This window comes from Tachyglossus aculeatus, chromosome 9 (genome assembly GCF_015852505.1).
Source record: "Tachyglossus aculeatus isolate mTacAcu1 chromosome 9, mTacAcu1.pri, whole genome shotgun sequence".
Taxonomy (NCBI): Eukaryota; Metazoa; Chordata; class Mammalia; order Monotremata; family Tachyglossidae; genus Tachyglossus; species Tachyglossus aculeatus.
Window position 1 is genome coordinate 21,056,513 of NC_052074.1, and position 12,604 is coordinate 21,069,116.

Here is a 12,604-nt window from a genome sequence, read left to right on the forward strand (position 1 = left end):
TCTGATGGGAGGGAAAGGTAACATACAGAATTAAATGATGTAATTGAAATGTTAAAAGAAGCTGCAGAAGGTTGATAGCCACATTCCAAGATCATGAGTTCTTGGGGCTATTTTTAAATGTTTAGAACGCTTTTACTGTGTTTTAAATACATGATCTGCCCAAATCCCTAGAAACGTATATGTCTACCCCTTAAAAGTGCAGGTCTCTGAAATTAGATGTACCAAAGAGGATACCTGTCTTGGGGATGCTGGAACCTGGTTCACTCGGCAGACATGAACCCAGACAGATGGAATACTTATCTCTGGGGTGAAATTGATTAGGGATTTAAGTTCTGCAAAGTTCAAATCAGGTTCCCTGAAAAAACTCTGGCAACCTTCCAGTAGTGCAGTGTTTTCCTCTGTCTCAGCAGACAGAATTTAGAGATAACTTTCTGGGTTTCCACTGTTGTGTAATTCTTCCTGCCGGAGGGCTCAAACAAAGTCATGAAAATAACTGGATTCTGCCATTGCCTGAATTTTCAATGTGGTTCGTGTTCAATGTTCAGCTGAGATGGATGGGTCAAGAAATTCATTAATACAGTCCTGGCTGGTTTAAAGATAGCAGAACAGGATATTCATTCTGCTCCTTTGCAGGGAGTGAATGTTACCTATGACTTTGCCATAAAATTTTCTATGGAAATTGGAACTGTTGGGAGGAACAGCTTAAGAATTTATAATCTAATCAGGATACTGTAATTGGTTTGGCAAGTGAAGGAAATGGTGAGAACATTCAATAAAACACGGTGGGGATAGCTAGCTTGCTGCAGTCCCTGCTGTGTGAATTACATTTCTTCCTTTCAAGGTCAAAGACAACAGTGTAGAGGAAAGACTAAGGTGGCCACCTACCTAAGTAGTAATAGAAATAATAAGTAATAATAATGGTAATTGTTAAGTGCTTGCTAGGCACTGGGATAATTACAAGATAATTTATGTTGAACAGTCCCTGACCCTCACAGGGCTTACACTTTAAGTAGGAGGGAGAAATCCCATTTTACAGATGCAGAAACTGAGGCCCAGGGAAGTTAAGCAACATGCCCAAGGTCGCACAGCAGTCAAGTAGTAGTCAGCATCAGGACCCAGTACTCAGTACTAGGTGCTGAGGTAGATACGAGGTACTAATAATAATACGGGTATTTGTTAAGCGCTTACTAGGTAATCAGATTGAACACACTGTGCCACGTGTGTTTCACAGTTTAATGCTGGCATTTTTATTAAGCGCTTTCTATGTGCAAAGCACCGTTCTAAGCGCTGGGGGGATACAAGGTGATGAGGTTGTCCCACGTGGGGCTCACAGTCTTCATCCCCATTTTACAGATGAGGGAACTGAGACACAGAGAAGTGAAGTGACTTGCCCAAAGTCACATAGCTGACAAGTGGTGGAGCCGGGATTTGAACCCATGACCTCTGACTCCAAAGCCTGGGCTCTTTCCCACTGAGCCACGCTGCTTCTCTAAGTTTAAGTAGGTGGGAGAACAGTTATTGAATTTCCATTTTACAAATGAGGAAACAGACACAGAGGAGTTAAACAATAGGCAACTGGCAAAGCTGGTATTAGAACCCAGCTCCTCTGACACACAGGTCTGTGCGCTTTCCACTAAGCCCCCTTCTTCTCATCATGGACTGCCTGATTAACTGAGTCAGTCTGCTGCTTCCACTGGAGGGACTTTTGGTGGGTCTTGGCTTTACTCCCTCCTCACCTCCATTCTCTATTTGCTCATCTTTAAGCAGCATGATTTAGTGGAAAGAGCATGGTCCTGGGACACAGCGGACCTGGGTTCTAATCCCATATTTTCCAGTTGCCTGCCCTGTGACCTTGAGCAAGTCACTAAACTTCTCTGTGCCTGTTTCTTCATCTGTAAAATAGGAATTCTCCCTCCTGCGTAGACCGTGAGCCCCATGAGGCACAGTGTGTCCAATCTGATTATCTCATTCTCCCTCAGCACATAGTACAATTCCTGGCACATAGTAAGTCCTTAATAAATAGCATTATTTCTAATAATAGTTCCTTTTGGCTTTGGGTTGTACATTAGGAGCTGGGAATCTGAGGTCCTGGGTTCTAATCCCGGCTCCATCGCATGCCTGTTGTGTGATCCTGGGCAAGTCACTTAACTTTCTCAGTGCCTCAGTTACCTCATCTGTAAAATGGGGGTTAATGCTGTAAGCCCCTGTGGGACAGGGGCTATGTCGAACCTGATTACCTTGTATCTACCCTAGCACTTAGAACAAGTGCTTGGCACATGGTAAGCACTTAACAAGTACCATAATTATTATTATTATTTATATTCCAATCATTTTTCACATTCACTGTACCGGTGATAAGTTTATGTTGGATTGTCCAATAATTAACGATCAGGTGTGTCATTTTAGCATTGCATTCATTTGTCCTACCATCACCCAAAAGATTAATGGCCCAGACAAAGTTCCTCCCGTCCCTCTCCTGCCCTCTCCCCTCCTCCCAGATCCCAAACAAGCTGGGCTTACAGGCTCTCCCCTCGGCTGGTCCTGTTTCCCAGTCTCTTTCTGTGTAAATCAACACCCAAGCTAAGTTGCTTAATTAAAAAGATTTACCTCCTAAACCCAAGGTTAAGTTTGGAAATGTGCTTGCTGACGCAGAATAGGATCTAGAAAGATTTCGGGAAAGAGACTGCTGTATTAGGAGAGCCAGGCTTTTCAAAGGAATGTGAGCATTTTCATTCTTAATGCCCAGAAGAGCATAATAACCCAGATAGTTGTCAGAGGACTCAGAAGGTGATAATTGATTCCCATATCTTTGTGGAGAACTGCTAATGAAGGCAATATGTTTCAATTGGTATTTTTACCCCAAGGGAGAACTCCTTTACACACATCCATCCAAAAACCTGCAAAATTATTCTTGAGATAAACAGCTCAGGATATTTAATGAAACAGCAAAAAGAAACCCCAGTGGCATTTCCATCTGAAATCCAGGGGTGTCTATTCAGTCCTGTGTGTGACCATGAGACACACACACACATACACTCTCTCTCTCACTCTCTCCCTCCTCCCCACCCCTGCCCCAACTATCCATCATTCATTCATTCATTCAATCGTCTTCATTCATTCGTATTTATTGAGCACTTACTGTGTGCAGAGCACTGTACTAAGCGCTTGGGAAGTCCAAGTTGGCAACATATAGAGACGGTCCCTACCCAACAGCGGGCTCACAGTCTAGAAGGGGGAGACAGACAACAAAACAAAAGATATTAACAAAATAAAATAAATAGAATAGTAAATATGTACAAGTAAAATAGAGAAATAACTTTGCAGAGATTGCTGGGTCAGGACTCCCTGCAGGAGGTGGGGGTCTCTCACAGCTATCTGTGAAGTGGGGGAGAGGAAAGCAGGCGAGAAGATGATTAATCTGGATTGGGGGAGAGCGGGCTCAAGTGCTGCCTGCTAAAATCTAATCAGAGCCAGTTGGCAAGACACTGAGTTGGCGTTCTTGGCAGACTATTCCTGCTGCCACGTCAGAGAGGATCTCAAGAGCCTTTCAGAAGCATCATTTCAGCCCAAAGACTGAAATTGCATTCTCAGATGTAGTTGGAATCTGTAGTTTAGTTAATGCTGGCTGCCGTGACTCTGCAGCCAATTGAACCAGCAATCAAAATCTCACTCTTTCTTCTCAACTAATACCTAAATGGTGCAAAATCAGAACTGACTCTCAGCCCACCATTCCACTATTTGCCTGGGGTTGCAGTTACGGTAACCTGTTGGCTAAGTTCTTTCATTCTTCAAAAGACTCCATATTTTCATCATATATTTGCTCCAGATGCTCCCAAACAGATGTTTTAAACACAGGTTTTCATTCATGTATTCATTATCTCCTCTCTCTCAAACACTGCCTCTGCACGCTCTCTCTGCATATGCACATTCTTTCTCTCTCTTCCTCTTTCACCAACCTTCCTCTTTCTCTCCACTCACATTACTAGAGCAGATGGAGGATTTAAATATTCACTGAGCCACTCGGTCCAACTGCCCCAATCCCACCTTCAGAAAGAACACTTTCTCTCCATCCACAGTTCTCTCTCTTCTCGCTGCCCACCTCAGATCTAGTAAATGAAAACCCAGATCATTTTTAGAAGATGGTGGCTTGATTTTATTCCTAGTTGTCTTTTTAAAATCCTGCATTTTCCATGGAAATACATTCTATGAACATGTGCTGAGCCTATCTATGTTCTCGTACCTGCTCCCATACATTCTTAATATTTCACGGGACTTTGGGGCTGGTAGGGACTTTGAAAGGTTAACTAGGTCATCCCCTTGCTGTCAGACAGAACCATGCCTAAACCATCTGAGAACGTCTCCTACTTTCAAAGACCTCCAGAAAAGGTCCTTTGGTATTCATCACATAAGTTCCAGATACAGAAGACTCATTGATTCTGAGCAAAGAACACATTTCCTAGTTAAGTGTAAGCTCCTTGTGGGCAGGGACTGTTTTTTGAGCTTCTGTTGTACTTTAAGTACAGTGCTCTGCATTCAGTAGATCACCAGTGAATGCCATTACTGGTACTTCTACTACTATTACTGCTGAAAGCATTCCGCTCAGAAGTTGAGGCTGCAAGATTTCAATTTTTAAAAATCTGTAACTGCTGAGGAAATGTGGCTCAAAGGCAAGATGTACACATCTTACTTGGGTTGCATCCATTTAAGTCCATTGAGTCCTGCGGCCCTGTGGCAGACAGATGTGGGATTGACACTGTAGCACTGTTGAGTGGGATGGTTTTAATCTCTCCCTTCTTTCTCTCAGGGTCGTGGCGGCAAAGGCAGCATCTATGTATGGGCGTCTGGGGATGGAGGGAGTTACGATGACTGTAACTGTGATGGCTATGCCTCAAGTATGTGGACCATCTCCATCAATTCAGCCATTAATGACGGTCGGACTGCTCTGTATGATGAGAGCTGCTCATCAACCTTAGCCTCCACTTTCAGCAATGGGCGGAAAAGGAACCCAGAAGCTGGGGTGGTGAGTATTCAGATTACTGGGTGTTTTTCTTGTGGGTGTGTGTTTTTTAATGGTATCTATTGAGCATTTACTACATGCTAAGCACTGGGGTGCATACAGGATAATCAGGTTGGACACAATCCCTGTTCCACATGTGGCTCACAGTCTAAGTAGGAGGGAGTGGGATTTAAGCCCCACTTTACAGCTGGATTTAATCCCCACTTTACAGATGACAAAACTGAGGCTCAGAGAATTTTAATAACGTGTCCATGGTCTCACCGCAGATAAATGGGGGAAGCCGGGATGAGAACCCAACGCCTTTGACTCCCGGGCCTGTGCTCTTTCCACTAGGCAACACTGCTTCCCTGTTTGATGAGTTACCAGTCAGGGAAGTCCGGTTTCTAGGGTCACCTCTGCCACTGATTGGCTGAGTGATCTGGATGGGCCTCAGTCGCCTCATCTGCAAAATGGAAATGACAGTGCCTGCCCTCCTCCCTATCTGTCAAGGCAAAATTAGGGTCTAGAAATAAAACTTCTTTGAGAATTAAAGTGCAAGAGAGCTGTTATTACTATTACTTTGGTTGCCAAGTCACTTTTGGTGAGTTGAAGTGTTGGACACTGCCTCCTTAAAAAAGAAACAGTGCGCCTCTGTTAAGTGAATTTTTTTCTAGCTCCTGATAAGGCCAAGGGTGGGCATTTTGTGAACAAAGCAAGTGAACTTCCTTGCTCTCTGCCTACATAGATTGTCTTTTCTAGTTACTGATTCATTCTTCTCTATTCATGAGCCTTTGAAATTGTAATCCCTGCCCAGACAATGAATTAACCTGAGTTACGGCTACCCAGGGAATTATATTTCAGCCCCACCTGAGCTAGACACGGTGTCAATTTAGAATATTCAATGTCTATTTTTCTCCATCCTTGTGCATACCATGCACACGGAGGATCCAGAATGCCAAGGAATTAATGCAGGAGTTATGTTTCCCAACAGTGCCTGGCTTCATGGAAGAGCTTGGCAACCCCCTGTTCACTTGGTCGAGGAATGTTTTCTGCTATTCAGATGTATGTGTGTGCGTGGGTGCACCCAAGCTGATGGCACGTAGCCTGTCATTCTTTCCCCATGCTTTTTTCTAACTCTCCATAATGTAAAAGAATACTTCTTTTATATAGTTGGACAAAAATGTAGGGATTCTAGCATTTATTTCTTTAACAAACAAGGAAGAGAGCTCCAAAGTGGAAGTAGCTTGAACCTACCAAGATCTACTGAGCATTAGACATCTTAAACAAAATAATAATAATAATAATAATAGTATTTGTTAAGCACTTACTATGTGCCAAGTATTGTTCTAAGCGCAGGGGTAGATACAAGGTAATCAGGCTGTCCCACGTGGAGCTCACAGTCCTAATCCCCATTTTACAGATGAGGTAACTGAGGCACAGAAAAGTTTAGTGACTTGCCCAAGGTCACACAGCAGACAAGTGGCAGACCCAGGATTAGAACCCATGTCCTCTGACTCCCAAGCCCATGCTTTCCACTAAGCCATGCTGCTTCTTGTAAGTAATCTATTCTTAGCTCTATTTGCTCAACCTACTAAGTCATGTCTAATATTTTGACTTTCTTGAGGTATAACTTCAAATTTTAAAGACATTTTTAAAAAAGAGCTTGAAGAGGAAAAGCAATGCAGTTTAAGTAAAATGATAGCTTCTGCTCAGAACTAAATTCTGCAGAAGGTTGTTCTTATTGGCTGGAGTTACAGTTGTGAAGTTACAGATTTATCCTGGGCAATACCCTCAGAACCAATATCAAGGAAAAGATTCTGAGAAGAAGTTGTTGATTTAAATTATTTGATCATTAGAATGTGAGATGAATTAATAGCAAACAGAATTTAGATTTCAGGTCATTCCCGTGGCACATCTGTACTCATTTCAGTTGCCATGTGGACTTTTGGATTTTATACTTGCTGTTGTGTAGAAGTTACAGCTATAAACTTAGCAATGTTGTTATAAGTATGAACTGGATGAGGCAAGAAAAAGAATAAAAATACATAGTTACTTCTGCAGCTTTATCACCGCACTAGTCTCTAGATACAGCTGGAGATAGAGGAAAAACTTGTCCATGGCTCAGAGAGCCATTTCTCCTAAGACCTTTGTGATTTTTCCCTTGAAAAGCTCTAGCAGAGAGCACATTCCAATCAGTGGTTCCTCCCAGAGGACTTAGAAGCTGAGATTTTGCCACCCAGTGCCAGTTAGAAGCTGAAATTTTGCCACCCCGTGCCAACAGGTGCTTGCTAGGAATATGGTAGGGAAAGACTTTACTTTCCTGGGCCTGGTAATGCCCACAGCCACTTCCAAAGCTTGTTCTATTTGGGTCCCACTGAAATTCATGCTGGAAGAGGAGCAGTCCAGGCACCCCAGAAAAATAGGAGGTGGTACATGTCCATCCTGTCCCCAACCCCACCCCCAAAGATGTATGTTGCTGATATGTTACATATTGCCGATTTGTACTTCCCAAGCGCTTAGTACAGTGCTCTGCACACAGTAAGTGCTCAATAAATATGATTGAATGAATTAATGAATGTATCACCAGGGTGTGCTACCCTGGGGAAAAGCAGAGACATTCTTTACCGTTCCCCAGTTTACAGCAGCTCCCTTTTTGGCTCCCAGCTCAAAGAATAGGGCCAACGGGAGAATTTGGCCCTTCTTTTAAAATCCTCCTGGGGACCATTTTGTGTTTTTTTTCCCCCCCTTCCTTTACCCTATTTTGCTTTTTTTCTTCAAACTTTTAAGTTAGGGAATTCTATGTGGATTCTTTTCCTCAAAAATGTGGCCGCCTGAGTTTGCTCTGAAGGACCAGGGGTTACTTGAACGTCTAAACACATACATAAATCTGAATTCCGATGTTTACTGTCTCAGCTACTGAAATGAAAGTTTGTGGGGAGGAAAAGTTCTTTGAAATTTAGCTCATTAAGTTTTCCTCCAACAAAGAAGGGCAGCAGGGTAAATGTAGCCCATTCATTGCTTGCATTATCTAAGCACAATAAACTGCACGATTTTTACGAGAATCATTACTGTCTAGACATCTGCAAATGTCCCCTTTGATACATTTCTGCTTGACGAATCTGTTTTTGGAAATTCTCCAGAAAAGGAAATGGCTTCTGCGTGAATGGCTACCCCCAAGTTCTCCAGTGTCTATTCATTCTCCAAATAGTTTTGAATCTGCAGTTTTTCTAAATGTGATATTGCTCATCCGATTCATGCTTGAAACATCTTCCCTTCTAGGCTACCACGGATTTATATGGGAACTGCACCTTACGTCATTCTGGAACATCTGCTGCTGCTCCTGAAGCTGCTGGTGTGTTTGCATTGGCCCTGGAGGCTAAGTATGTAAACCGCATATACACCTTCTATCGAGGGGGTGGATGTTGGGTGGGAGTGAGCAAGAATTAAAGAGCTACACACCTGCTTGGAGCTGAGGCAGAAAACCAGGCTTGAGAGTTTGTTGCCAGCAGGGGTAACAAACTCACAGGACCAGGTCCTCAGCTCCTGCCCCCGAGTTTGATGTGTTTAGACTTCCCCGGTATAATGGGATATATGGACATTTTCAGGACTTGGGGATCTTGGACCACATCTTTCTTGTTAGCTCTAGCTGCACTGGCAGGTTGAAGATGGAGCTGTATTAGGCAGGCACTAAAAACTGGCTTGGTGCCATCATCTCATCCCACTGCAAACCATCATCATCAATCGTATTTATTGAGCGCTTACTATGTGCAGAGCACTGTACTAAGCGCTTGGGAAGTACAAATTGGCAACATATAGAGACAGTCCCTACCCAACAGTGGGTTCACAGTCTAAAAGGATTTTCTGCCTTATCGTACAGTGGTTGGGAAAGAGGGGGTGGAATAGGAGCAATGCCGTCCACCAGGAGAGCTCACTTAATCACTGCTCTGGTTAACTATACCTGCCTGATTACCTTATGCCCTCCCCATTGTATATGCTGCTGGGGCTCTCTGCCCTTTAATGAATCAATCAATGGTATGTACTGAGCACTTACTATGTGCAGAGCACTGTACTAAGCACTTGGGAGAGCATAATTGAACAGAGTTGGTAGATGCGTTCCCTGCCCCCATTTAACTTCTCTTTGCCTGTAAAAAATAACTCACAAGAGTTTTATGTAGGTAAATTAATTGGTAAGTGATGCACTTGGAGCTCCTTGAAAGAAAAGTTCTTTCATATTCTACATAAATTCATAATATGTGCTAAGATGAATGCAGTGCACATTGTAGATTCTCAAAAATATTTATGGAGACTGATACTATCCTCATTCTTATTAGCTTTATTGCTGACAATGACGTGACTGTAATACTGTTAACCCAACATTTCTTCTCTTCTGAGAGAAATGAGCTACTGAGAGGAAATGAGGAGTCATTCCTCTGGTTCTTCTTGACTATCCAGTTGCTGGAAAAAGACACTGGTAATTGTAGTCACTTTCTGCCATTCCTGCTCTCCCTGAAGTATGGATGATATGAGAGGCTCGTGGGGAGTCCATTCATTGTTCTATCATTTTAAACGATCACCTCCTATTCCTGCTGACTTCCCAAGTTACACCTGGGCTTTATTCAACTCTGACAGGTTGTCAAACAGCAATCAGTCAAGGATTAATCAATCAGTGATATTTATTGAGCACTTACTGGGTACAGAGCGATGTCTTAAGTGCTTGGGAGAGTACAACAGATTAGGTAGACACAATTCCTGCCCACAGTGAGCTTACAGACCAGAGGAGATCAAAGGTAAAGTAATAGGCACACCAAGACTCAAACCAGTTCCTCAATGCCTTTCCCTAAACCCTTCCCCTGAATGATCCAATTTGTCCAGGATCGATTGTCAATGGTTAAACTTCGATTCTGATATTGTCGCTTTTCTGTACTGGGTCACTGAGAATGAAGTTTGTTAGAAAGCAAATCAGTGACGACTCATTTGAAACGAATATTTTGGTCACACTCTCAAATCATGCATCTGTTTCTTCCAGCCTGTAAGAATGAGGGAGAAATCAGTTCAGGCTTAGGCATTTTTAATTTATTTTCAGCACAATCATCTCACAAACTAGCCCATGGTCCAAGAAACCAAGTTAAGGAAATTTAGACCTTCCAGAAGTGGATCTGCTAAAACAAAATGAAGATGGGGAAATGAACCGATCAGAATAAAATCCTCCTCCTCTCTATTCTTTTACCTCTTTCCCCTTCTTCCTTGCTCTCCTGTTCTATTCCTCTTCCCCATTTGACTTTTCCTCATTATATATTTCCTCCTCTTCTCTTACTATCTTAGTATCCCTTACCTCAGCTTTCCCCACTCCCTCTCCTCCCTTTTCTTTCTCTCTTCCCTCAAATACAGTTGTCCTTAGGGTATGTCCACATTGACTAAAACAATGAATGGTAATTTTAAGTTGTCTGAAGTCCCCTCCCCCTCAGGGAGGGAGCAGGAAAATATGTGAGTCCCTGTCTCCATTCATTCCCTTGGACATTGTAGGAGGACATTATGCTTCATCCTTGCACTGGGTGTCCTCGGGAGTTTGTAGTGCAGTTGGAAAACATCCCTGGGGTAGGTTAAGCCCCACTGAGCTCAGAGCTCACAGTGTCTCACCAGTGTATACTGGGGTTCCAGGGCATTTTTTTCTCCTTCCATATCTAGAGATTTCAAGACACTGGTGTTACTGCTCTAGTGTTGTCTAGAGCAATCATCACATCTAAAATAGCATTTTTTATATGCAAGGGGCCATTCAAGCTAAATGTTTGGTTTTGTTGGAGTAGAAATGTGGGAGGTGACAATTACAAAAAGATCCTGCTACTTAGAGATGCCACAGTTTGTCTGGGACTCATTCTTGTAGTCATCATTTCTCCATATCACTAGGACGAATATCTGGTGTTATTAAATTGAAGGAGAGTGGGGTAGAGAATACTACACCATGACCACCGCCCACTATTCCCCATCCTTTCTCCCTGCACCTTACTTTGGTTAGCTGAACAAAGTTGGGTGGATGGCTGTCCACAGAATCTACCTGAATTTTTGCTTATCTGATCTGCTCTCAGTTCCTATTAGTTGAGGCAATTTCCTTTCTTCAGTAATCCAAAGTTTATTTTCAGTTATCCGAACTAGCTGTAGGTCAGACAGCTCTCTACTGTAATTCCATCTCTTGTCATTTTTGATACTTTTTGCACAATTAAATCAAAATTTAATTCTAGCAGACAAGTCTAGCAGATATGAACTTTCAAAATTGTAAGCTATTTCCACTGTGAACTGTTCATTTCATCAGAAAACTTCTTCAAGGGGTTTTTCTACATTCAAGAAGTCTGCAGAACTATTAAAACAAATATTCTTTCAAGCAAAAGATTATGGGTCAGTAGGAGATTACCAGTCAGAACTCTTAACATTGCATTTAATGTGGGACCCACTTATTCATATTCTAGATGGTAAGCTCGATGTGGGCAGGGAACATGTATACCAACTTTGTTATATTGTACTCTCCTAAGCTGTTAGTACAGTGCTCTGCACACAGTAAGAGCTCAGTGAATATAACTGATTGATCCATTTCTACTGTCCAAAAAAACCCAAAAAGATTTCCAGTGTAGAGCATAGATCCTCTGGCTTCTATCTATCAGAGATTCTCGGGGGATGGATCTCTCTAAGCCAAGCACCATTTCTTTACTAGAAAGCCTTACAATAGCCTGCACAGTGACCCATTATTCCTTCTTATCTAGCAGAAAATGCCCTTAGACACCTTAGTGCTCAGCAATTCAACTTGACATTCTCTGCTCTCCTCCTTTTCTAGCATGGATCTGACGTGGCGAGACATGCAACACTTGACTGTGCTCACCTCCAAAAGGAACCAACTTCATGATGAGGTCCATCAGTGGCGGCGAAATGGGGTTGGCCTGGAGTTCAACCACTTGTTTGGCTACGGGGTCCTTGATGCAGGGGCGATGGTGAAGATGGCCAAGGACTGGAAGACGGTGCCTGAGAGGTTTCACTGCGTTGGAGGTTCAGTTCAGGAGCCTGAGTGAGTGAAGATATTTAATCCCTTTCTCCCAAGGCAGTGAATGCCCCTATTTCCCTGCAGTGACCAAAGAACATAGACACTGAATGGCACTGTAACTGCCAGTCCAGTCATGTCCTGTCAGTTACCCTAGGTGCATAACTGGGTTTCTAGGCAGTGTACTTGAAGGGGCACCGAGGGTTGAAAATGCAACTATTAGCAGTTCACAGCTAAAAGCAATTTCTCTTTAGTCTTTGTTATAAGGCTATTAGACTTAGCTTTCGGCTCCAACAGCTTTCCTTCTGGGTCAGGTGACCTGAGGGGCAGGGGTTTTCCTCATTTCAGATTTGAGACTGTGCAACACTGGCTATAGTCTGGCTTCTCCCCCCTCGTGTCTGCAGAGGGATGGGGCTCCTGTCACTCAATACATGACAGTTACACATCCTCTCCTGAGCGAGGCTTTAGGGAACACTAGACAAGGCAATGAAATGAGGAAAAACTCCATATTTCCAGGCTGGGCAATATTTCTTGAACTGCATATGCACAACATTAAAAGGTGCTGGAGGTTTTTACTTTTGAGT

The 12,604-nt window shown here is 43.0% G+C and overlaps 1 protein-coding gene across 1 annotated transcript in view; it reads left to right on the forward strand.

Moving 5' to 3' along the window:
• Nucleotides 1-12,604, forward strand: part of PCSK2 (proprotein convertase subtilisin/kexin type 2) — a 137,626-nt gene that overhangs the window by 117,447 nt on the left and 7,575 nt on the right. The window contains exons 9-11 of the mRNA XM_038751447.1: nucleotides 4,805-5,020; nucleotides 8,276-8,376; nucleotides 11,820-12,047. Coding sequence (XP_038607375.1) covers nucleotides 4,805-5,020; nucleotides 8,276-8,376; nucleotides 11,820-12,047 — 545 coding nt within the window. The remainder of the gene's footprint in view (nucleotides 1-4,804; nucleotides 5,021-8,275; nucleotides 8,377-11,819; nucleotides 12,048-12,604) is intronic.